Source organism: Oncorhynchus gorbuscha, linkage group LG12 (assembly GCF_021184085.1).
Source record: "Oncorhynchus gorbuscha isolate QuinsamMale2020 ecotype Even-year linkage group LG12, OgorEven_v1.0, whole genome shotgun sequence".
NCBI lineage: Eukaryota > Metazoa > Chordata > Actinopteri > Salmoniformes > Salmonidae > Oncorhynchus > Oncorhynchus gorbuscha.
In genome coordinates this window covers 60018136-60042947 of record NC_060184.1, presented here as the reverse complement: position 1 = coordinate 60042947, position 24812 = coordinate 60018136, and the positions used below count along the sequence as shown (strand labels likewise).

The following is a 24812-nucleotide window of genomic DNA, read 5'->3' as shown; positions in this document are numbered from 1 at the left end:
ATACATACATACATACATACACACACCTCTTATCCTCTCTTCTCAAGGTAACATTAAAGAGCCTAGGCCGATACAGACACATTATAGACCCTCCTCTATCTATCTCCCCCGGCCAGCAGCAGCCCTGGCTAGCGCTTAGCAAATGTCAACAGAAAATAATGCACACACAAAGGCAATCTTATTTGTTCAAGAATCGCTCTAGGTCACAGCAATACACTGGGGCACACAGAGCTACACACCACACAGCTTCTCTAAGGAGGACTTTTTCTCTCTCCCTCTATCTAGGAGGTACAGCAGGCAGCACCTGCGTTACACTCTCTAGAACACAGTCACTACACAGTTTCAATGCAACATAGACCCATCTCTCCCTCTTAAAACGTGGCCTGATTAGCTTTGTGTTGTTTCTTTTCTTGTTCTTCTCCTAATAAATCAGTGCTTTGAATGCTCTGTATGATGAGTGGATTCCTGCACGTTATGAATCGTCAATATGCGCCAGGTACCTAATCTCCTAATTCATTGTTTCTATTATTATTAGCTAGCAACAGAAATGTGCAATTCAATAAAACCTCCACACACCTCTAAGGGGTTTGCAATTTAAATGATTGCTTTTCCCTCAAAGAATGATTTTGTCACTACACACAGAGCTGTTCACCGTTATCTTTGTGAAATTAGTCGTTTGCATTCATATTCATGATGAGGAGGTAATACGGAAAATAATACCTTCCAGTCTTATCACGCCACTGATTTGATGTCTATAACAATCAGGAAGAGAAATGTCAACTGACAATTAGGTGGACAATAGAAGCCTTTGACAAACTACACAGAACCGAACTGCAGCTCCTGGTAATATTATGTGAAATCTGACATATTGCAACTGCCTGTAGGCACTGCCTATAGCCTTAGAAAACCATGGTTTAAAGTATTCGATAAAACCATTTGAAAAGTCACAAGATAATCGGAGGCTCATAACCATATTCAAGGCCACACTATCAGCACCAGGGACAGCAGTTATAGTAGCACTGCCGCCTTGTACAGTTCAGTACAAGTATTAGTACAGTATAACATTAGTATAGTAGATATTAACATATGCTGTGTACATAATTATTGTTATTAGCTGCTGTAGTTATGACTGGATCCGGACACAATGAAACTAGACCTGCAGCCCATATTCTCTGTAATCTCTCTCTGTCTGTTGCTCTCTCAGTACATATCAGAACCAGACCCAGGTGAGGCGAGGTTACGCCACGCACACAGGGTACCAGCGGTTACCAGCCGAGCCGTCACAGCTGTCAAAGCTGTCCTGCTGAGGTCTGCCTCAGATCAGCCAGGGGATATACAACAGCTGTACACAATACCCCCACAATGCATAACACAGGGGGGAGGGAGGAATGTAGGCCTGCTCTTCACCCCCCACTTCTGTTATGTCACCTCCATCCAGAGTGGCAGGAAATGTGGTGTATGGAGAGAGAGAAGAGAGGGAGTGAGAAGGGGAAAATTATGCCATCATGTTAAAAAAAAAAAAAAATTGTCCTTCCTATTATTAGTCAGCAGTAACTATCATTAAATTGTTAAACTGACGTTTACCCAAATCTACAAACATCGCCCAATCAAAATAAACAACAGAATCCTGCGCAAACAGATCACGTAGAAAACCTTGTGTTTTCAAGGTAATGTAATTCACCAGGATATCTACAATTCAACCCCATTAATCGTTCAGTGAAAGACACAGCGGTCATATTCCGCTGACCTGAATGCAAAGAACTATGAAGCTTAGGGCATTGTTTGCACTTCCTGACACAGAATGGCAAACCGACGTGGGTTCCATTGACACATTTTCCCCCCTAAATGGTGGAAACTGGGAGTTAAATGAAACGAAAGGAGCCACGGTGGAGCGTGGTAGGGGTGGGAGCAGCAGGCATTTAAGGAGCTGTCAGGACAGACAGGTATGGGGTTATAATGAACATCCTGCTTTTAACACACTCACCTGTCACCTTAATTGCTTTAACTGTCAAAGTGTTCATGCAATTAAATGTCTAGCTTTTTATCGGGGGCGGGGGAGTGGTGGTGGGGGAATGAGAGAGATATACTTAATATTCAAATCAACAATTTAAATAAACTATTTAAAAAGTACATTCATTATCCAAATTAAACAATAATAATTTTTAGATTTTTTTTCAAACTAGGCAAAGACAGTTGAGAATAAATTCTTATTTACAATGTCAGCCTAGGAACTGCCTTGTTCAGGGGCAGAACAACAGATGTTTTACCTTGACAGCTCAGGGATTTGATCTAGCAACCTTTCGGTTACTGGCCCAACACTCTAACCACTAGGCTACCTGCCGCCCCAGTAATGCTCTGTGTTTGTGAGAATAAAACAGAAAACACTCAAACAACCAAGTCACACAATCATCAAGCAAGTCACCATTCAACAAAAATCAAATAATTCAAATCTTGCTTCTCTCACTGACTTCACCAACACACTATCTTCGACACATATTTCTACGTGAAGGAAAAGACTCTAAATATAATTTAGACTCCAATGATGATAATAGTTGCCAACTGCAGAGGACAGCAGAGAGCAGTAAGTGATTTGATGATGTGAGCTCCACACCACACAGACTATGTGGTCAGTAATAATCCCACAATTAGCCCAATAGCCCTGACACCTGATCAGCGTTATGAGAGCTACAGCCTCTAAACACAGTGAGCAGGCTACTAACTCCGGACCCTAGGTCAGATCACAGGCAGGGAGAGACAGTAGGAATGAAATTGTATTTGTCACATGCTTTGTAAAACAACATGTGTAGACAAACAGTGAAATGCTTACTTACAGGTCCTTTCCAACAATGCAGAGTTTAAGATAAAAAAAACAAGTAAAATTAAATAGAAATAGTGACATGAGGAATAAATACACAGTGGAAAATGAATAACAAGTGACAGTAGCATGGAGGTAATTGAGGTAGCTATGTACATACTGTATAGGTAGGGGTAATGGGACTAGGCAACAGGATAGATAGGCAGTAGCAGCAGTGTATGTGGTATGTGCGAATGTGTGTGTGTGTGTTTGTAATCAGTATGCATGTGTGCCTGTGATGTATGTGTGTGGGCGTATTTAGACGGTGTGTATGTGTGTGTTGGGATGTCAGTGTCAGTAAATGTGTGGGTAGAGTCCAGCGCAATGCTCCCTCGAAACTGCGCCCGTGCACAGCCGCTCACCTACTCCAGGACTGCACAGAAACGCAAGAGATTGAACTTCACTGAGTTCACCCAATTCGTTTGCACTATATTATTCAACGTTTTTTCTGTGATCGAATCAACATTAAATAACCCATTTTCAATGCAACAAACCAAAACAAATCTAACTTTGCAAGATTGAGTCTGTGATTTTATTGTAGGCAAAGCCAGAGCCACAGCGCAATATTTGACAGGGGTAGACCACGAGCGGCATTTCAATAACCCGCGAGTGAACGAGTTTTTTTCCAGATCAGATCAGATCCGAGCATGTGCACGTGTTGATATTCTTTGCTAGTTTGCGAGTTATTAGCCCATTTATAGATAAGGATAGGTCAGCAATGTGGAGTTTTTGCTTCCTACAAGATCACAACACCTGTAGGCTATATTTCATGATGTCTGAAAAGCCAGTCAGGTAAAAAGCTTTGGTTTAATTAAAGGGCCAGTGTTGTATTTTGAGACAGGCTCGACTATGAAATAAACCAATAGGGAGAGGATTAGCCTACATTGTCTAATTCTCTGTATGGTAATAATTTGTATTTTTATTTTGTAACGTGATTTATTGCATCATACAACACAATGCAATGTACAGTCACCTATTTTACCCATGGTGTTACAGACCAAGTTTTTTTTTTATCACAAATTCATGTCAAACCCTTTATAATGTAAAAACGTTTTTCAAAGCTTCATGCAATAGTCCTGCATTGAACACCACATATTGGCTACTGTAGGCTATACTATAGAAATCAAAAGCTATTTCCATGTGAAAATGTTCTGGGATTCGCTCTATTGGTTTTGTTGGTAGGCCTACATTATGATCAAATAGCCACAATAGCCTATTGGCTACTGTCTAAAACTGTAAGGGTACAGCCTCAGTGTTCATTGTAAACATGCACCGGAAGTCGTACAAAATTCTCACAAAACTTCCACTCAAAAGACCCCAAATTTGCTCAGTGCCCCCCCAAAAATTGAGGGAACATTGGTCCAGTGTGTGTGCATAAAGTCAGTGCAAGAGAGTTAGTGCAAAAATAGGTAAATGCAGGTAGTCCGTGTAGCCATTTAATTAGCTATTTAGCAGTCTTGTTTCACAGCTTTATGGCTTGGGGATAGAAGCTGTTCAGGGTCCTGTTGGTTCCAGACTTGGTGCACTGATATTGCTTGGGTGGCTGGAGTCTTTGACAAGTTTTCTTGGGCCTTCCTCTAACCCCGCCTGGCGTAGTGGTCCTGCATGGCAGGGAGCTCGGCCCTAGTGATGTACTGGGCCGTACTCACCCCCCTCTGTAGCGCCTTGTGGTCGGATGCCTTGCAGTTGCTGTACCAAGTGATGATGCAGCCAGTCAATAGAACAATGCAGAACATTTTGAGGATCTGAGGCCCCATGCCAAATCTTTTCAGCCTCCTGATGGGGAAGAGGTGCAGATGTGCCCTCTTCACAACTGTGTGGATGTGTGTGGACCATGATTATTCCTTAGTGATTATAGCACAGGAGGTTGGTGGCACATTATTGGGGAGGACGAGCTTCTGATCATGGCTGGAGGGGAATCAGTGGAATGATATCAAATACATTGTACATAGTTTCCATGTGTTTGACGCCATTCCATTCGCATCGTTCCAGATGGATGATTGTGATTCCTTAGTGGTGATAGTGCCCTGTGCGTAAGACAGAACCATGGCATGGCAGTGGAGCACAGCATAAAGAAAATTGTACATTTTCAAAATATATATATATATTTAGACCCATACTCTCTAACAGTTCACTTTTTACATTGCTTAACTTTAAGATTAGGATATTTTTCTAGCTCCCACACTTTGCAAGAATGTCATTACAGACCTAAGAATGATTGCAGAGGGAGTGTGGCATGAAGTGTGTGTTTTTAAAATGTGCAAATGTTTTGTTTTAAGTTTCCTAAGTGCCCACATACCAGAGGGTGAAATGGGAGTGAGGCAATAACACCCAGATGGAAAATGAAACATTTAAATATAAAGAGAGTGGGTTTTAATGAAATACAGAGCTAAAGACAAGACAACGATTTTCATCTTATAGAGTCGTTTGACCAGATAATGGTTATGACCACACGGCTGAGAAGGCCTTTCAAATACCATCCAAATATGCCCCACGGGGATGGATATAGGAATTCAATCAATTGAAAAATGTCAGCAAAAACAAATATGGTCTCAATATCGTAAGAGAAAAAAATATATATATGCCCTATTCTTAAAATGATACAAATGTCATTCTATTCGGTCATTGTTTGAAAATGAGAAGCCTGAATAGGGACATTTCTCAATTTCTCCAATGTTTCCGCCTTGATTTCCAGGTTTCCAACAATGAAAGAAATCAAGTAAAGAAATACCCATCATCTCCCGACGATGGGGCATTGACAAGGGTCGTTCAAAGTACACCCAAGGTCTCTGTGTTTTCTTGAACTGCAATTGAAATTCATATAGCTATTCAACAAGGCCCGGGCTGCATCCACAGCATAGTGCTCACTGGCTAGTTCATCACTCATAGCCCAGTACAGCCGTACACTAGCAGGCAGAGGCAGAGGAAAGGAGTACAATAAGAGCAAATCAAAGGGAAGGAGATGAGCGATGGGCGGCAGTACATACACAGATTCAGAGTCACACTCTTTCATTTAAGGCAACGACAGCCATCCTTCAGCGTAGGGACACCGCATGATATTGCCCTCTCCTCCTCCCATGACCGACAGTTTTTCCCTTTACACTGATCAGAGAAAGTGTGTGTGTGTGTGTGTGTGTGTGTGTGTGTGTGTGTGTGTGTGTGTGTGTGTGTGTGTGTGTGTGTGTGTGTGTGTGTGTGTGTTGTGTATTGGGAGTGTATAATGTGAATATACAGCATCTCTGCAATTCAAGTGTACGCGGAGGCATATTCTGACCTTCACATTGACCTTACGAGACCCTGTGCCACACACGCACAGTGGTTCCTCATTTAAAAGTTGCATCATACTGCAGCATAGCCTGCGGTGCTTCGATGAGTCGCAGTGACTGCCGTTAATGCCACAGTCCTCATGCCTCCTTGCAGCATGCCTATGGCACGTTCACGCAGATGAGCAGGGACCCTGGGCATCTTTCGTTTGGTGTTTTTCAGAGTCGGTAGAAAGGCCTCTTTAGTGTCCTAAGTCTTCTGTGTAACTGTGACCTTAATTGCCTACCATCTCTAAGCTGTCTTATCGACCATTCCACAGGTGCATGTTCATTAATTGTTTAAACCCTTTACGATGAAGATCTGTGAAGTTATTTGGATTTTTACAAATTATCTTAGAAAGACCGGGTCCTGAAAAAGGTCTGTTTCTTTTTTTTCTTTTCTTTTTTTAATTTCACACGAGATCATGTTTCCACATGTGTAGTTTCATGTTATCACATGTTGCTTTTACATGCGATCACATGTTATCACATGAAATTCATGTGTTTTTTCTGTAAAGGCACACCCACACAAACCCTCTGTCCCTCTTCCCTCCGTTCTACCCCACTATCCCAGGGGACACGGGAGCTCGAGGGAGGATGTGGAGGTGGTTTACCTTGCCCGGACTCCTGTGTGCTACTAGGGTTACCAGTAAGGTGTTAGAATGGAATGAATGAAAGGCACTATGAACACAGATAACAGGTGGACTCTCGTGGAATGCGGAACAACCCCAGTAAACAGTGAAAAAGAGCCCGTGTTCTGTTCAGTGTGGGCATAGACTGGAGAGAATCAACCTTTAACCGTTAAAGGCATAGGGACTACTAGATAAGGACACTACTGCGTCACCATTAACGACTGGAGGACTATATGTGTATTATTATACACACTTAAAATTCACACTGACAGTGGCCTAAAAGCTGACATGTGTTTTTGCTCGTGTTGTCTATAAATGAATAAATACTAAATAGCAAAAAAATATATATTTCTTTGGATTGCGGACCCTCTACAAATCAATGAGGTATAGTTCAGTAAGAATCAACATTGTAGAACTGCTTGGCTGTATATCCCCCACACATTTAACATTTGATTAATTTAGCAGACAGATTTTTCAACTAATCGGCTCAGGGGATTTGAACCAGCAACCTTTTGGTTACTGGCCCAACGCTCCTAACCGCTAGACTATCTGCCGCCCACACAATATGTAGCTTGAACATCGCTCTTTCTGTTATCACCGGCAGGCAGCGATACAGGTGATGAGATATCTATCTTCTCTCACAAGCTGGGATGTATTGTATCGTAATCCATTAGTCCTACACTTCCCTCATTCTCTCTGACATTTTGGGGGAAATATGCTCTTTGAAGAGCGGGGTCTCCCGACCCCTATGAAGTCACTCAGCACACTGAAAAAACATAATTTAAGGATTTACAATTTATATCCACTCCAATATTTCTGTTATTGCCTAGATGTATACTGTAGCACTAGCCTTTGGGTGAAAGGTTTACGGGGATAGGCGGTGAATATACCAGCTCTGATTTGCTTCACCTTAAAGGTGGTGGAGTGGAGCTAACCTTGTTAACTCAAGCAATTAAAGTCGTGTCATATACTCGTATTCAGGCTATTACCGATGGAACAACCAGGAACAAATACAATTGAGAAAGAATATAACCTCCTACATTTTGCCATTATTGACTTATATATCTGCTGTTGGTTGGTTGTACACTACACAACACTGCAGTCTCTATATTGTTCATTGACACAGAGACCAGAATCTGAGTACAAGGACAGTTCCTTAAGCAAACGGTTCACAGTACCATTGTCAAATTCAAAAACGAATATAAATATCATGGAATGTATTTGTAGTGTACAACTGACCAACAGCAGATATACAAGTCAATAATGGCAAAATGTAGGTTATAGTCTTTCTCAATTGTATTTGTTCCAGGTTGTTCAAGCGGTAATAACCTGAATAGGAGTATATGACACGACTGTAAAGGAAATACATGTACTGTGTTGTGCCATTATATTGCTCATCCAAATATTTATATATTCTTAATCCCATTCCTTTACTGAGATTTGTTAGATGTGTGTATTGTTGTGAAATTGTTAGATATTGCTTGTTAGATATTACTGAACTGTTGGAGCTGGAAACACAAGCATTTCGCTACACCCACAATTACATCTGCTAAACACATGTAAGTGACCAATAAGATTTGATGAAATTTATAGCAAGAGGTTAGCTGAGCAGGAACCATGGAATATGGCTATGCTGTGACTGGCAATTAGCCATGTTCTTATTGTGTTTGTACAACCTTATTATGCAGCTACATGTTCTTATTGTGCTTGTACAAACTTATTATGCAGCTACATGTTCTTATTGTGCTTGTACAACCTTATTATGCAGCAACATGTTCTTATTGTGCTTGTACAACCTTATTATGCAGCTACATGTTCTTATTGTGTTTGTACAACCTTATTATGCAGCTACATGTTCTTATTGTGGTTGTACAACCTTATTATGCAGCTACATGTTCTTATTGTGTTTGTACAACCTTATGCAGCTACATGTTCTTATTGTGCTTGTACAACATTATTATGCAGTTACTGCATTACTACCCTGTATATATTGCCACAAGTGGAGATTCTGGTATACACTTAATGTGACAATAGAAGTTGGCCTATTTATTTAATATGCAAGCCATGTCCCTGTGTAGTTGTATTCATAGCATTCCTGTTTGTTAGGGGAGCAAGGGGCCTTCTCTCCTCTCTCGGCTAGGCCTAATGAAGGCACATGTCAGAAGTCGGTCTACCTCACACGCGCGCACAGAGACACCACACACAGTCCTAAGGACCAGGACACCACCGCACAGACAGCCTTACATCCCTCTGATCAGTAGCAGATGAAGGCTCCCGCATTGATCTTTGATGTCCTACATTATTAGCTTTTAGGAAACCTGAATATTTCATCAAATTGTGCTGCTCCGCTCAGTAGGGGGTCCTTTGAGGAGGAATCACAATCAGCTGAATGCAAAATAGGAGGGCAGCTTTGCCTGGCTGAAATGACTTCTCAGCTTTGTGTGTGTTTGAGAGAAAGATAAAGGGAGAGGGGGAGAGAGAGAGAGTGAAAGAAAGTAAGAAAGAAATAAAGAAAAGGGATGTACAGAGAGAGGGAGAACAGACACACACGATAATCTGAACTATTGGTACAGCCAATTGGTACATTGTCGATTAGTTGTAATTCTGGCTAATAAACAGGCAATTCTTCATAAAGGGAAATTAATGAATTTCTATTTTGATTATGTTTGTGTCTCCCTGATGATACATTTATCTCGGAGCTGTTTCAATTTCTCCAGGAATTATGTTCATTTACATGCAGCTCTCTAATCCTATTCTATCTGGTTTTAATGAAGGTAAGGGGATTAACTGAGATGGTCTCCTCCCAACACACTGCTTTCTACTCTCCTGCCATCTGATCATAGCGTGAAAGCTCAGTCTAATGTATGCTGAACAGTGCACTGTAAAACCATGAAACAAACATGTGACACGTTTATAACCTAAATGTCTGCTTAAAACATAAAACGTGCTCTCACCTTAAACACTGCCATTTATAATGCTAAATTAAAAACAGTCAGCTTTTTCCCAGTCAGTTTCTAACGAGGAGAACACCTATATCTTCGAAGTGTTCTGATTTTAAACATTAGTGTTAACTTTCCCATCGTCCTCTTTAGAGTGCATTTAGACATCAGAAATTGATGTGACATTTACATACCTTTTATTTTAGATCAGTGTTAGGAATGTCTGTCACCATAACTACTACTGTCCCCAATTGCTTCAAATGTCCACCATTGTTCCTGCACCCAAAACTGCGAAGGTAACTAAACTAAATGACTATCGCCCCTTGGCACTCACTTCTGACATCATGAAGTGCTTTGAGAGGCTAGTTAAGGATCATAGCACCTCCACCTTACTCAACACACTAAACCCATTGCAATTTGTATACTGCCCCAATAGATCCACGGATGATGTAATCAACATTGCACTGCACACTGCCCTATCCCATCTGGACTAGAAGAATACCTATATAAGAATTATGTTCAGTGACTACAGCTCAGCTTTAAACCCTCCAAGCTCATCATTAAGTTTGGGGGTCTGAACCTCTCCCTTTGCAACTGAGTCCTAGACTTCCTGATGGGGCGTCCCCAGGTGGTGAATGTAGGCAACAAACATCCACTACGCTGATCCTCAACACAGGGGCCCTACAGGGGTGCGTGCTCAGCCCCCGTCTGTACTCCCTATTCAACCATGTCGTTTGCAGACGACACAATGGTGGTAGGCCTGATGAGACTGCCTACAGGGAGGAGGTAAGGGCCCTGGAGTTGTGCCAGGAAAATAACCTCTCCCTCAATTTCAATAAAATGAGGGAGCTTATTGTGGATTTCAGCAGACAGCATCAATGGGGCCGCAGTGAAGAAGGTGGAAAGCTTTGAGTTCCTCGGCGTACACATGACTGACAATCTGAAAATGGTCCACCCACATAGACAGCATGGTGAAGGTGCAACAGCCTCAGGAGACTGAAGAAATTTTGCTTGGCCCCCCAAGACCCTCAAACTTTTTACCATTGAGAGCATCCTGTTGGACGATATCACCACCTGGTACTGCAACTGAACCGTCCGCAACTGCAGGGATCTCCAGAGGGGGGTGCACAACATCTACAGCACCCGGTGTCACAGGAAGGCCAAGAAAATCATCAAGAACCTCAGCCACCCCAGCCACGGCCTGTTCCCCCCACTATCATCCAGAAGACGAGGTCAGTACAGGTGGTCCTTGTTTGGGAACACACACACACCAAAGCACGCAACAGGCTGACCAATATAAGGCTTGAAAAATTGGTGGCCATCCGGACAAATTTGAGGCTGCCAACAGGCCATCCTCAACAAGGTTGGAAAGTGACAGTGAAGATGAGGCCTCAGAGTCTGATGTTCAAGAGGTGGACATTGAGGAGGTCCAAGGAGAAGACTTGGAAGCCTGAGAGGAAGTCTAGAAACTATCATTTTACAGATGTATGTTGAAAACATTTTTGGGAGATGCGATGGATCATTCATTTTTCCCTTTCTTTTGTTGTTCAGTGAAATCATCCCATGTGAAGAGTCAACTCATTTAATTAAAGTTCAATTCATAATTAAATCATTTTAAAAATGTATATTGGAAGGATTTAATCATTTGCAATTATTTCTACTCATGATAAGGTAAAGTGTTTATGTTTCTGTCTCCATATGATATTGTAAATATATCCAATACAAAAAACATCTACATTTAAATGATATTCGTTTAATTTGCAGATATTTCTGTTAATTCCCATATATTCCCGTTAATTGCCACGGAAAGTTTCCACCTCTGAATATTCCCCAAAACGTGCAACCTTAATGAGGTCAAAGGAATTGTCCATAGAGCTCCGAGACAGGATTTTGTCGAGGCATATATCTGGGGAAGGGTACCAAAACATTTCTGCAGCATTAAAAGGTCCCCAAGAGCACATCATTCTTAAATGGAATATGTTTGGAGGCAAAGATGAACGGAGCAAAGTACAGAGAGATCCTTGATGAAAACCTGCTACAGAGCACTCAGGACCTCAGACTGGGGTGAAGGTTCACCTTCCAATAGGACAACAACGCTAAGCAGACAGCCAAGACAATGCAGGACTGGCTTCAGGACAAGTCTCTGAATGTCCTTGAGTATCCCAGCCAGAGCCCGGACTTAAACCTGATCGAACATCTCTGGAGAGACCTGAAAATAGCTGTGCAGCAACACTCCCCATCCAATCTGACAGAGCTTGAGATCTGCAGAGAAGAATGGGAGAAACTCTCCAAATACAGGTGTGCCAAGCTTTTAGCATCATACCCAAGAAGACTTAAGGCTGTAATTGCTTCCAAAGGTGCTTCAACAAAGTACTGAGTAAAGTGTCTGAATACTTATGTAAATGTAATATTTCAGTATTTTATATTTAATAAATTAGCAACAATTTCTAAAAACCTGTTTTCACTTTGTCATTATGGGGTGTTGTGTGTAGATTGATGAGGGGAAAAAACATATACATATTTATACTCCGGACTAATCTTTGTACATTTCTCAATTCCATTCTGTTACATTTAGATGTGTGTATTGTTGTGTATTGTTAAATATTACTGCACTGTTGGAGCAAAGACAAGCATTTCACTACACCCACAATAACATCTGCTAAATACAGTATGTGTATGCAACCAATAAAATGTGATTTTAGCACAATTGAACAGGACATTTAATTCAAGAAATAATTTAAATCACATGGTGTTGTTGTTAGTCGACTGCTCATGTGGCCCATGAGCAAGGATTTTCAGACCACAATGTTGAGGATAACCAGACTATAACTAAGACATGGTTGTTGCATTCAATAACATCTATTCCTGAAACCTTCAACAAGTGATTGTCTACGTGAATGCGTTTCAATTCAACGGAAACCCTTTATGACCACATATTATACATTTCATAAGGCCTTCTATCACTAACAAGCTATCACATTCACTCAAAAGGCATGCTGGGAAATATGCAAATACAGCCGTACATCCTACAGCATTAAAACGACACCCCCAGTATTTAGTGTTTAAAACCTAAACACCTTGTGCTGAATAAACATCTTCATGTGTTTAAAAATTGTTACAGTGAATAAACATATTCTGGTGTTTACGATCTAAACACTGACACGTTTTCATTGAAATTCTAAATACCTTGACAAGTTTAAAAAAGGTGTTATACAAAAGTGTTTAGCTTGGTTTTACAGTGTGGAATGAAACATGCATTAAATCAAAATGCATAGATCACACAAGAAGTAAAAACAGCATTCATAATCCTCAGACTCAGATCATGGAAAACAGACACTGTTACAAAAATCATGTTAAGTGTCTTCCATCAGTAAAACCAGTTGTTTACAATGTAAAATGTGTTAAATTGTCTAACATGAATGCAGATAAACAGCAATGTATATCTGAAGTGATCTAAAGCAGACAAAATTAAATCTTCATTCAATCATCCCTGGAGCAATGGCATTATTGCATGCCCCGAATTCCATGTGCATTTTAAATAAAACATATGTTGATGGAACAAATTGCTGAATTCAAGCTCACATCAAACAATCCTGAGCAACGACAGCCAATCTAAACTCAGCAAAAACTAAATATCCTCTCACTGTCAACTGCATGTGTAAATATTTGTAGGAACATAACAAGATTCAACAACTGAGACATAAATTGAACAAGTTCCACAGACATGTGACTAACAGAAATTGAATAATGTGTCCCTGAACAAAGGGGGGGGGGGGGGTCATTATCTAATGTGGCCACCAGCATTAAGTACTGCAGTGCATCTCCTCCTCATGGACTGCACCAGATTTGCCAGTTCTTACTGTGAGGTGTTACACCACTCTTCCACCAAGGCACCTGCAAGTTCCCTGACATTTCTGGGGGAATGGCCCTAGCCCTCAACCTCTGATCCAACAGGTGCTCAATGGGATTGAGAACCGGGCTCTTCCCTGGCCATGGCAGAAAACTGACATTCCTGTCTTGCAGGAAATCACTCACAGAACGAGCAGAATGGCTGGTGGCATTGTCATGCTGGAGGGTCATGTCAGGATGAGCCTGCAGGAAGGGTACCATGTGAGGGAGGAGGATGTCTGTAACGCACAGTGTTGAGATTGCCTGCAATGACAACAAGCTCAGTCCGATGATGCTGTGACACACCGCCCCAGACCATGACGGACCCTCCACCTCCAAATCGATCCCGCTCCAGAGTATAGGCCTCGGTGTAACGCTCATTACTTCGACGATAAACGCGAATCCGACCATCACCCTGGTGAGACAAAACCGCAACTCATCAGTGAAGAGCACTTTTTGCCAGTCCTGTCTGGTCCAGCGACGGTGGGTTTGTGCCCATAGGCGACGTTGTTGCCGGTGATGTCTGATGAGGACCTGCCTTACAACAGGCCGACAAGCCCTCAGTCCAGCCTCTCTCAGCCTAATGTGGACAGTCTGAGCACTGATGGCGGGATTGTGCGTTCCTGGTGTAACTCGGGCAGTTGTTGTTGTTGCCATCCTCTACCTGTACCGCAGATGTGATGTTCGGATGTACTGATCCTGTGCAGGTGTCGTTACACGTGGTCTGCCACTGTGAAGATGATCAGCTGTCTGTACTGTCTCCCTGTAGCACTGTCTTAGGCTCCTCACAGTACGGACATTGCAATTTATTGTCCCGGCAACTTCTGCAGTCCTCGTGCCTCCTTGCAGAATGCCTAAGGCATATTCACGCAAATGAGCAGGGACCCTGGGCATCTTTCTTTTGGTGATTTTCAGAGTCAGTAGAAAGGCTTCTTTAGTGTCCTAAGTTTTCATAACTGTGACCTTAATTGCCTACCGTCTGTAAGCTGTTAGTGTCTTAACGACTGTTCCACAGGTGCATGTTCATTAATTGTTTATGGTTCATTGAACAAGCATGGGAAACAGTGTTTAAACCATTTACAATGAAGATATGTGAAGTTATATAGATTTTTACGAATGAGGGTACTGAAAAAGGGATGTTTCTTTTTTTACTGAGTTTATGCTAGACATCTTTAAGTGTTTTAATATCAAATCGCAGGATATGCGCTTTGGTGAGACAAATTAAACATTGACTGTGTGTTAGGTGTGTGTGTGTATCAAATCAAATCACATTTTATTGGTCGCGTACACATATCTAGCAAATGTGTTTCTAGCTCCAACAGTACAGTAATACAACAAAACACACAGATCCCCAAAATAAAAATTAAGAAATTATGAAACATCTGAATGAGCAATGTCAAAGTCCAGAATATAAATATATATGATTGTGATGGTGTGTATAAAGAGTTTGGACATTATATGAATAGAAAAGGTGTGTACAGCAGTAGTTATATAAGATAAGACTTTAGAATACATACAGCGCCTTCAGAAAGTATTCCCACATTTTGTTGTGTTACAAGCTTTATTTAAAATATATTAAAAGTTAGATTTCTGTCACTGAACTACACAATACCCCATAATGACAAAGTAGAGTTAAATTAATAAAAAATGTAAAGCTGAAATGTCTTGAGTCAATAAGTATTCAACCCTTTTGTTATGGCCTAAATACAGTGCCTTGCGAAAGTATTCTGCCCCCTTGAACTTTGCGACCTTTTGCCACATTTCAGGCTTCAAACATAAATATATAAAACTGTATTTTTTTGTGAAGAATCAACAACAAGTGGGACACAATCATGAAGTGGAACGACATTTATTGGATATTTCAAACTTTTTTAACAAATCAAAAACTGAAAAATTGGGCGTGCTAAAATTATTCAGCCCCCTTAAGTTAATACTTTGTAGCGCCTCCTTTTGCTGCGATTACAGCTGTAAGTCGCTTGGGGTATGTCTCTATCAGTTTTGCACATTGAGAGACTGAATTTTTTTCCCATTCCTCCTTGCAAAACAGCTCGAGCTCAGTGAGGTTGGATGGAGAGCATTTGTGAACAGCAGTTTTCAGTTCTTTCCACAGATTCTCGATTGGATTCAGGTCTGGACTTTGACTTGGCCATTCTAACACCTGGATATGTTTATTTTTGAACCATTCCATTGTAGATTTTGCTTTATGTTTTGGATCATTGTCTTGTTGGAAGACAAATCTCCGTCCCAGTCTCAGGTCTTTTGCAGACTCCATCAGGTTTTCTTCCAGAATGGTCCTGTATTTGCCTCCATCCATCTTCCCATCAATTTTAACCATCTTCCCTGTCCCTGCTGAAGAAAAGCAGGCCCAAACCATGATGCTGCCACCACCATGTTTAACAGTGGGGATGGTGTGTTCAGGGTGATGGGCTGTGTTGCTTTTACACCAAACATAACGTTTTGCATTGTTGCCAAAAAGTTCGATTTTGGTTTCATCTGACCAGAGCAACCTTCTTCCACATGTTTGGTGTGTCTCCCAGGTGGCTTGTGGCAAACTTTAAACAACACTTTTTATGGATATCTTTAAGAAATGGCTTTCTTCTTGCCACTCTTCCATAAAGGCCAGATTTGTGCAATATACGACTGATTGGTGTCCTATGGACAGAGTCTCCCACCTCAGCTGTAGATCTCTGCAGTTGATCCAGAGTGATCATGGGCCTCTTGGCTGCATCTCTGATCAGTCTTCTCCTTGTATGAGCTGAAAGTTTAGAGGGACGGCCAGGTCTTGGTAGATTTGCAGTAGTCTGATACTCCTTCCATTTCAATATTATCGCTTGCACAGTGCTCCTTGGGATGTTTAAAGCTTGGGAAATCTTTTTGTATCCAAATCCGGCTTTAAACTTCTTCACAAAAAGTATCTCGGACCTGCCTGGTGTGTTCCTTGTTCTTCATGATGCTCTCTGCGCTTTTAACGGACCTCTGAGACTATCACAGTGCAGGTGTTTTTATACGGAGACTTGATTACACACAGGTGGATTGTATTTATCATCATTAGTCATTTAGGTCAACATTGGATCATTCAGAGATCCTCACTAAACTTCTGGAGAGAGTTTGCTGCACTGAAAGTAAAGGGGCTGAATAATGTTGCACGCCCAATTTTTCAGTTTTTGATTTGTTAAAAAAGTTTGAAATATCCAATAAATGTCGTTCCACTTCATGATTGTGTCCCACTTGTTGTTGATTCTTCACAAAAAATACAGTTTTATCTCTTTATGTTTGAAGCCTGAAATGTGGCAAAAGGTCGCAAAGTTCAAGGGGGCCGAATACTGTCGCAAGGCACTATTTTTACCAGGAGTAAATGTCCTTGACAAGTCACATAATAAGTTGCATCAACTCACTCTGTGAGCAATAATAGTGTTGAACGTGATTTTTGAACGACTACCTCATCTCTATACCCCACACATACAATTATCTGTAAGGTCCCTCAGTCGAGCAGTGAGTTTCGAACACAAATTCAACCGCATAGACCAGGGAGGTTTTCCAATGCCTCGCAAAGAAGGGCACCTATTAGGAGATTTTTTTAAAACAAAGCAAACATTGAAAATCCTTTTGAGCATAGTGAAGTTATTAATTACCTTTGGATGTTGTATCATTATACCCAGTCACTACCAAGACACAGGCGTTCTTCCTAACTCAGTTGCCGGAGAGGAAGGAAACCACTCAGGGATTTCAGGGAGTTTAATGGCTATGATGGGAGAAAACTGAGGATGGATCAACAACATTGTAGTTACTTCACAAAACAAACCTAATTGACAGAGTGAAAAGAAGGAACCCTATACATAATAAAAAATATTCCAAAACATGCATTCAGTTTGCAACAAGGCACTTAAGTAAATGTGGCAAAGCAATTAAATTGTCAAATCCAATAAAACGTATTACTGAGTACCGCTTACCATATTTTCAAGCATAGTGGTGGCTGCATCATGTTATTAGAGACTTACCCACAAAGACGGTAATCGTTATGGACTGGGGAGTTTTTCAGGATAAAAAATATATTGAAGGCAAAATCCTAGACGAAAACCTTTCCACCAGACACTGGGAGAAGAATTTACCTTTCAGCAGGACAATAACCTAAAACACAAGGCCAAATCTTTCATTTTACTAGGCAAGTCAGTTAAGAACAAATTCTTATTTTCAATTACGGCCTAGGAACAGTGGGAACAGGGGCAGAACGACCGTGTCAGCTCGGGGATTCGATCTTGCAAACTTTTGGTTACTAGTCCAACGCTCTAACCACTAGGCCACGCTGCGGCCCCAAATCTACAGTGGAGTTGCTTACCAAGAAGACAGTGAATGTTCCAGAGTTACAGTTTTGACTTAAATCTACTTGAAAATCTATGGCAAGACCTAAAAATGTTGTATACCAATGATCAACAACCAATTAGACAGAGATTGAAGAAATATGAAAAGAACAATGGATAAATGTTGCACAATCCTGGTGTGGAAAGCTCTTAGAGACTTACCCAGAAAGACTCAGCTGTAATCACTGCCAAAGATGCTTCTTCAAAGTATTGACTCAGTGGTGGTGTAAGAGATATTTCTATATTTCATTTTCAATAAATTAGCAAAAAATGTCTAAAAGCATATTTTCACTTTGTCATTATGCGATATTGTGTGTAGATAGGTGAGAATTATTTAAATTAAATGTTCAATTCAGGCTGTAAAACAACAAAATGTGGAATAAGTAAAGTTGTATCAATACTTTCTGAAGGCACTGTATATATGAATTGGGTAATGTGTGACCAGTGTGTGTGTGTGATAACCACCGGCCACTAGTTTAGCCTCTGAAGGAAGAGGTTTCTCCCACTGACAAATTAATACCTCAGAGAGTACAATGCTGAATGGAGGCAATAAACTCATTCGTCCAATAATGAAGAATGACTTTTAATCCCCTCCTCCCCCTGCATCGTTGCCACATCTGTGGCTGTTGCCATGGTGACCCGGCGGCTGAAGCCTTACCTCATTGCTTCCCGAAGTGCTCCGCGCTCGCTCAGAGTTGTGTGTTTGATGTCGTCAAAATTGTTCTCCAGCGTCACGCAGCTCTACGAGAGAGAGAGAGAGAGAGAGAGAGAGAGAGAGAGAGAGAGAGAGAGAGAGAGAGAGAGAGAGAGAGAGAGAGAGAGAGAGAGAGAGAGAGAGAGAGAGAGAGAGAGAGAGAGAGAGAGAGAGAGAGAGAGAGAGAGAGAGAGAGAGAGAGAGAGAGAGAGAGAGAGAGAGAGAGAGAGAGAGAGAGAGAGAGAGAGAGAGAGAGAGAGAGAGAGAGAGAGAGAGAGAGAGAGAGAGAGAGAGAGAGAGAGAGAGAGGATGAGTTTGTTTGTTTGTTTGTCTGTTTGGTGTCTGATGCGTTTCATTGATCGTAGGGCTAATACCCTGTCTTAATCCACTTCAATACCATCGCAGCACACCAAGCTTTTAGGAAAAGAGAATCAAATGTATTCTTTATGCAAATTGCACTTTAGCTCCAAAACCCTGACTTTGTTGTGAATGAATCATCAAATACTGGCATTGCAATGTTATTGGTCCAGCAGATCATTTAAACCACCGCACGTCATCACCCTCCTCTCTCTTGGGGTCGGGGTGAGCCGTTGTCATGGCATCGGCCCTATCAAATCCCCGGGACCCCTCCGGAGCGGAGATGAGCCTGGGGTAGGGGACAGACTGAGCAAAAGAGAGAGAGAGAGAGAGAGAGAGAGAGAAGCCTGGACGTTATTGACACGCTGACGATTAGTGAGGAAGGAACCTCTGCCCTCCTGCCGCCACCGGCCAGATAACCACTCAGCTCAGCCTAATCTCCCTCCCTCCCTTCTCAAGAAGTGTGTGTGTGCGTATATGTGTGTGTGTTCAGACCCCACTCAGTGACCACAGGCCACAGAGTCTAATCCCTTACTCATACTCAAGAGCTGGATCATACAGGCCCGGATGTTTGTCTTTAATAACACATTCTGAACAATACAAATCAACTCTCCAACCCTGCCCACTGCCATTCAGTACCACAACAAAGCAAAGAAAGTCAGGTAGCCTCAGACCTTGCAGTGCTAAATTGTCCTCTTAGATGACACCACCATACTGTGTAGTGTCTATGTATACCTGATTTGCACCATGACTGTACACAGTATCACCACTCCTCTATGAGCGACAGCCCTTACTACATAAATGGAGTGATGTTTATTCAGTTATGTACAAATGGTTGGATGATGGCATGGCCATTTACGGCAATTACGTTTGTTCAGCAAACTACTTGCAAGACAAAGCCTGAGGATATCCAATTCAAATACCCATTGACTTGTAGCTCGGTTGGTTATTAAAACTATTGCTGCATTACAAGATCGATATAATCTTCGAGCTTCATCCATAAAGTGTGAAACTAATACACCTATACCAGAAGGAAGGGATTTTATCCATAAAGATAATGATCATCTCCCTAAAGTGATTCTACTGGAATTGGTTACAACGTGAGCCCTGTGGTGGTAATGTTCACAAGCGCTAACTCGCTTATGTTCTTCGCACAAAACGAAATACGGAAGGCCTGCATTTTTACACCTAATAATTAGGAAAGCTCTTCAATTCTTTTTGACACCTAATTTACATGATTGAAAACCAAAAGTGCAAGTCGGTGATTTTCCCAATTGAATTCTCGTAATGTCGACACCGAAGTATTTCAATAATTCGATGGGATGAACAAATGTTTTCTTTCATTTCGTTGTTCAAACAATAAAGAAATACAAATGAGATGGAAATGTGCGTTGTTTGAGTTGTTTGAGCGTGTCTGAATGACAAGGATATGTTTCAAAAACAATTTGTGCAAGCAATTTTTTTTTTTATCTGTCCTCTGGGCAAGGGATGGAATACTACATTAATAAGCCATATTCATTCAAAGGTGTTGTGAATGTGTCACAAACGCATCGGAACGTCATACCATTATGAGGGTACTAATATTGAAAATGTAAAAAAAAATGTAGATCTGAGTGAAGAACTCACAAGAGTTGAGTATATTAAGGGTAGTTAAGCTATTGTTCATTTTTTGGAAATAATGATTGATTTTCCTCATGTTACCCTTCAAGCTACCAACATAAGAGCAGAATAGTGGATTACATAAAGGGCATCGAATCTGGCATATTGTATGGCACACCACAACTTTGTCAGATATTCATTCCACTCTAGCAGCAGCACGTGCCAGTCAGCTATGAGACCTCGGGGGATTCCGATATGAAGCGGAACACAGCTATTAGCTTGTCTTGTGAGATTTATTCATTTTCACATCAGATAACGGTGATTAATCTCAGGCCATTAGGAGAGACATACCCCACCCCTCTTTATGCCTACCATAAGATTTGAAACCCCATAACATACATACCTACCTACCAACCCCCTCAAAGTTGCACTAACACACAGGCAGAGCTATCTAAACAACAAATCCTCAAATGCAAATGTCAGACACACCTACAGTACCTACCTTTATATACCTAATGAAACACATTCCAAAATGTTAGGAGGGGAGAATATTATATTCCAATTATGTCACGGCCAATGTATTTACGCCATAAGCTTAGTATTCTATTATACATTCAGAAGAATGAAAAGGTCCTTGGAGGGAAGAGAGAAGAGAATTACGAGGAGCTTCTATTAACATCAAATCTTAACATAATTCATTTAATCTCCCCCACCCCTCGGTAGGAGCGGCTTAGACAGGGTAGTGCTTGTGTTGTAATACTCCATGTATCTGCTGGTTAATCCTACGATGGAAGTGGGGAGGGAGAGAGGGCCACTGCTGGGATTACCAGGGGGGTCTGTGTGTTTCAACTGATAAAGCCCATCGATCACAACCACCCCCATACATACCACTCTACAGCTCCCCGACTAACACACACACCTCTTTGTGTTCTCTCTCTCTCTCTCGGTCTCTCTCTCTCACACACACACCACACAAAGTGTGCTCCACCCTAATGTGGTGCTGCAGCCTGCTGACATTTGATCAGGCAGAGAGAATCAATGTCTAGGTTGATCAGTGTCGTGTAATTATCCAGAGGTAGTCAGAGATAACGAACCAGTCGTTTACACAGTATCTGACTCACTGGCTCCACTCTGCTCACAACACAATGACCTGCTTTAACCCAGGCAAGACACACACACACGCGCACACACACACACTTTAACTCAGTCCACTGTGTCAATATTCCATCCCAGTGCCCCCTGTCGATCACCCCATGCTGGTGCATGTCTTACCAGGGACTGAGAGGATGAAGAGATCAGGGATTAAATCACTAAAGTGATGATGGAAAATATGCTCCAGTAAATATGTGTCCACATTTACCAGAGACCGTCTTATAGATTTATCTGTAAAGGATAAATGAGTGATGAATTTCCACTCGCAAAAAGTCGAAAAATGTCATGTTCAGCTCTCATCTCAGCTAATCTCTCACTAACACCAAAATCAACATTAGGCCATCGCCAACAATCTGTGGGCCACATGTGGAATCCTTCCGCTCCAGTGATGAAGTACACTCTTCTGTTCTCTCAAAATAAAACATGTCACATTATTTGAACTAAAACAATGAGATAGCCACACAGTTGTAACTACTAATTAGCTGAACAATAGGTGATTGCAGCACGATAAACAATTTGAGTCCATTTCTTTTGTTTTGGTTTTGATATCTTCATATATTTCTTAATATAAATGAATCTCCTTTTTTCCCCCCGACATGCAATGCATTTAATGAACAATCCGTCTTCACACTGCAGAACTATTAGAGGCATGACCCATTTACTTTTATCACAATGTGATGGAGTGGAGCATTTGCTCCTCGTTTTACTCAATTTAAATCCCTTCAATAGTGACAAATAAACCTGGCAAAAGCACTAATGTGGTCTCATCCATAATATTGTGTGAGAAGACAATTATATCACATGTAAAGATTAGAATACAATACATCTCCTGGCAGAGAAGACCTGCTGTTAAAGATTACACCTGGCCAAAAAGACCACCGATTATGATTATGATGCTTTAGCCCTGAAGAGGTGAGACATTGGATATCATTGTCACTGAAAAAAACTTGAATGCTTCAAATTCTCAAACAAAGATGGGTTTCCAATTTCAGCCATTCTTACATACTGTACGTGATCAATATTGTTGTATAGTTCCCAATGCAATATAAATGCGTTCGATAGCCTCATGTGTTGTCTGTATTGCAGAACATCCTCAGTATCTTTAAGTGTTATTTTTTGTTGTTGGTGTACACAAATACAACTTAACTTTCAGACTAACAGAAACCTTCATTTAATTCTAAAATGTTATTCCAGTGTCTGAAAGCCTTAATTATAATTTTGGAAAAATGTCTGAGAAACCATCACCCTTTAATTTATGCATATCACAACAAAACAACAAAAAAGAATAATATATATATATATATAAATAAAACGAAGGCAAGATTACATTTCTTTCCTTAAGACTTTGATTGCGATCAGAATGAAAATAACCATTTAAAAATATGCTCAGTTCTTTTTCTTTCCTTGTTTTTATTGGACCTTGACTGTGACCGGGGTACTGAGTGATGATTATGAAAGGCAATTTAAGACATTTAACGAATTCCAGACAGGATTCACTTATGGTAGATTTTTTGCCCTCTTCGCTTTCATCGTGTCTCATTAAAGCAATTACCTTCAGATGCCTAATAAACCTCCCAGAAGCCTTTTCTGACACTCAAGCAGATAGAGAGCGAGAGAGGGGTGAGAGAGAGAGAGAGAGAGAGAGAGCGAGAGAGAGCGAGAGAGAGCGAGAGAGAGGGAGAGAGAGAGAGAGAGAGAGAGAGAGAGAGAGAGAGAGAGAGAGAGAGGGGTGAGAGAGAGAGAGAGAGAGAGAGAGAGAGAGAGAGAGAGAGAGAGAGAGAGAGAGAGAGAGAGAGAGATGTGGGGGAGAGAGAGAGAGAGAGAGAGAGAGAGAGAGAGATGTGGGGAGAGAGAGAGAGAGAGAGAGAGAGAGAGAGAGAGAGATGTGGGGAGAGAGAGAGAGAGAGAGAGAGAGAGAGAGAGAGAGAGAGGTGTGGGGAGAGAGTGAGAGAGATAGGGGTGTGGGGGGAGAGAGAGAGAGAGAGTGAGAGAGAGAGATATGGGTGTGGGAAGAGAGGAGACAGCGACAGAAGAGAAAGAAAAAGAGGCCGATACAAAAGAGAAGGAGAGAGGGAGTGAAGGAGAGAGAAGAGAGAGATAGAGAGAGAGAGGCACCAAAGCGGTCTTCAGACCAGAGAAAGAACACAGAGGAGCATTACGAGGATAGGAGGATAGAGCACATTTACTCTCTTTTTGCCTAACTCACTGGTATCACAAAGCAGAAAGATAGTAGTGAGTCTGGATCGGTCTGACTTTGAGTGCTTAATGCCCAGATATCATGGAAGACTACCCTGCAGTATCGCTCCGTGGATTAGTAAGGGGGCTATTACACCGCAAAAAAGTAGGGAACCCCTTCAAAGATCCCCATTACTGACATAAACTTGCATCCCTCAATATCCTAGCCAAACATTAGGACGATATATGGATGAAGGCTCTTCATAGATCCACCTCTAAATAATGGGTGGGTCTCAAATTACACCCTATTCCATGAAAAAATAAGCCACAGGAGTTTTTTGAGCGAGAATTCAGACATGTATGTAAGCAACATATAGCATTAATAAGAAGGGGCTAGAAGCGTCTTATATGGTGAGCTAAGTGGCTACGTCAGGCAAGCCCCATTCAATTGTGGTGGACTTCATTCTTCCTGCTGCCACGGATAGGGCTGGGACATTGCTGGGGGAAAAGGCCCAAAAAAACTATACAGATAATGCCTCCATCAAACAACACTGTTTCACAACGCATCAATGACCTGACAGGAGAAGTTTTGAAACAATTACTGCTTTGCATACAAGCCAGTGAATTCTATGCATTACAGCTGGATGAGTCAATGGACATGGCGGGCCTGGTACAGCTCCTGGTATACGTTAATGGGGGGGGTCAATTAAGGAAAACGTCCTCTACTGCAAACCACTGGAAACCAGGACACCATGAGATGATATTTTTAAAGTACTGGACAGCTTTGTGACATCAAATGGACTTTGGTGTTCAAGATGTGTTGGTATCTGTACTGATGGCACAAAAGCCATGACAGGAAGAC

General features: G+C 41.5%; 1 protein-coding gene across 1 annotated transcript in view; it reads right to left on the bottom strand.

Annotated features, from left to right (window-relative positions):
* LOC123991186 (dihydropyrimidine dehydrogenase [NADP(+)]-like) overlaps positions 1-24812 on the bottom strand; it is a 237911-nt gene that overhangs the window by 183038 nt on the left and 30061 nt on the right. The window contains exon 3 of the mRNA XM_046292500.1: positions 18632-18714. Coding sequence (XP_046148456.1) covers positions 18632-18714 — 83 coding nt within the window. The remainder of the gene's footprint in view (positions 1-18631; positions 18715-24812) is intronic.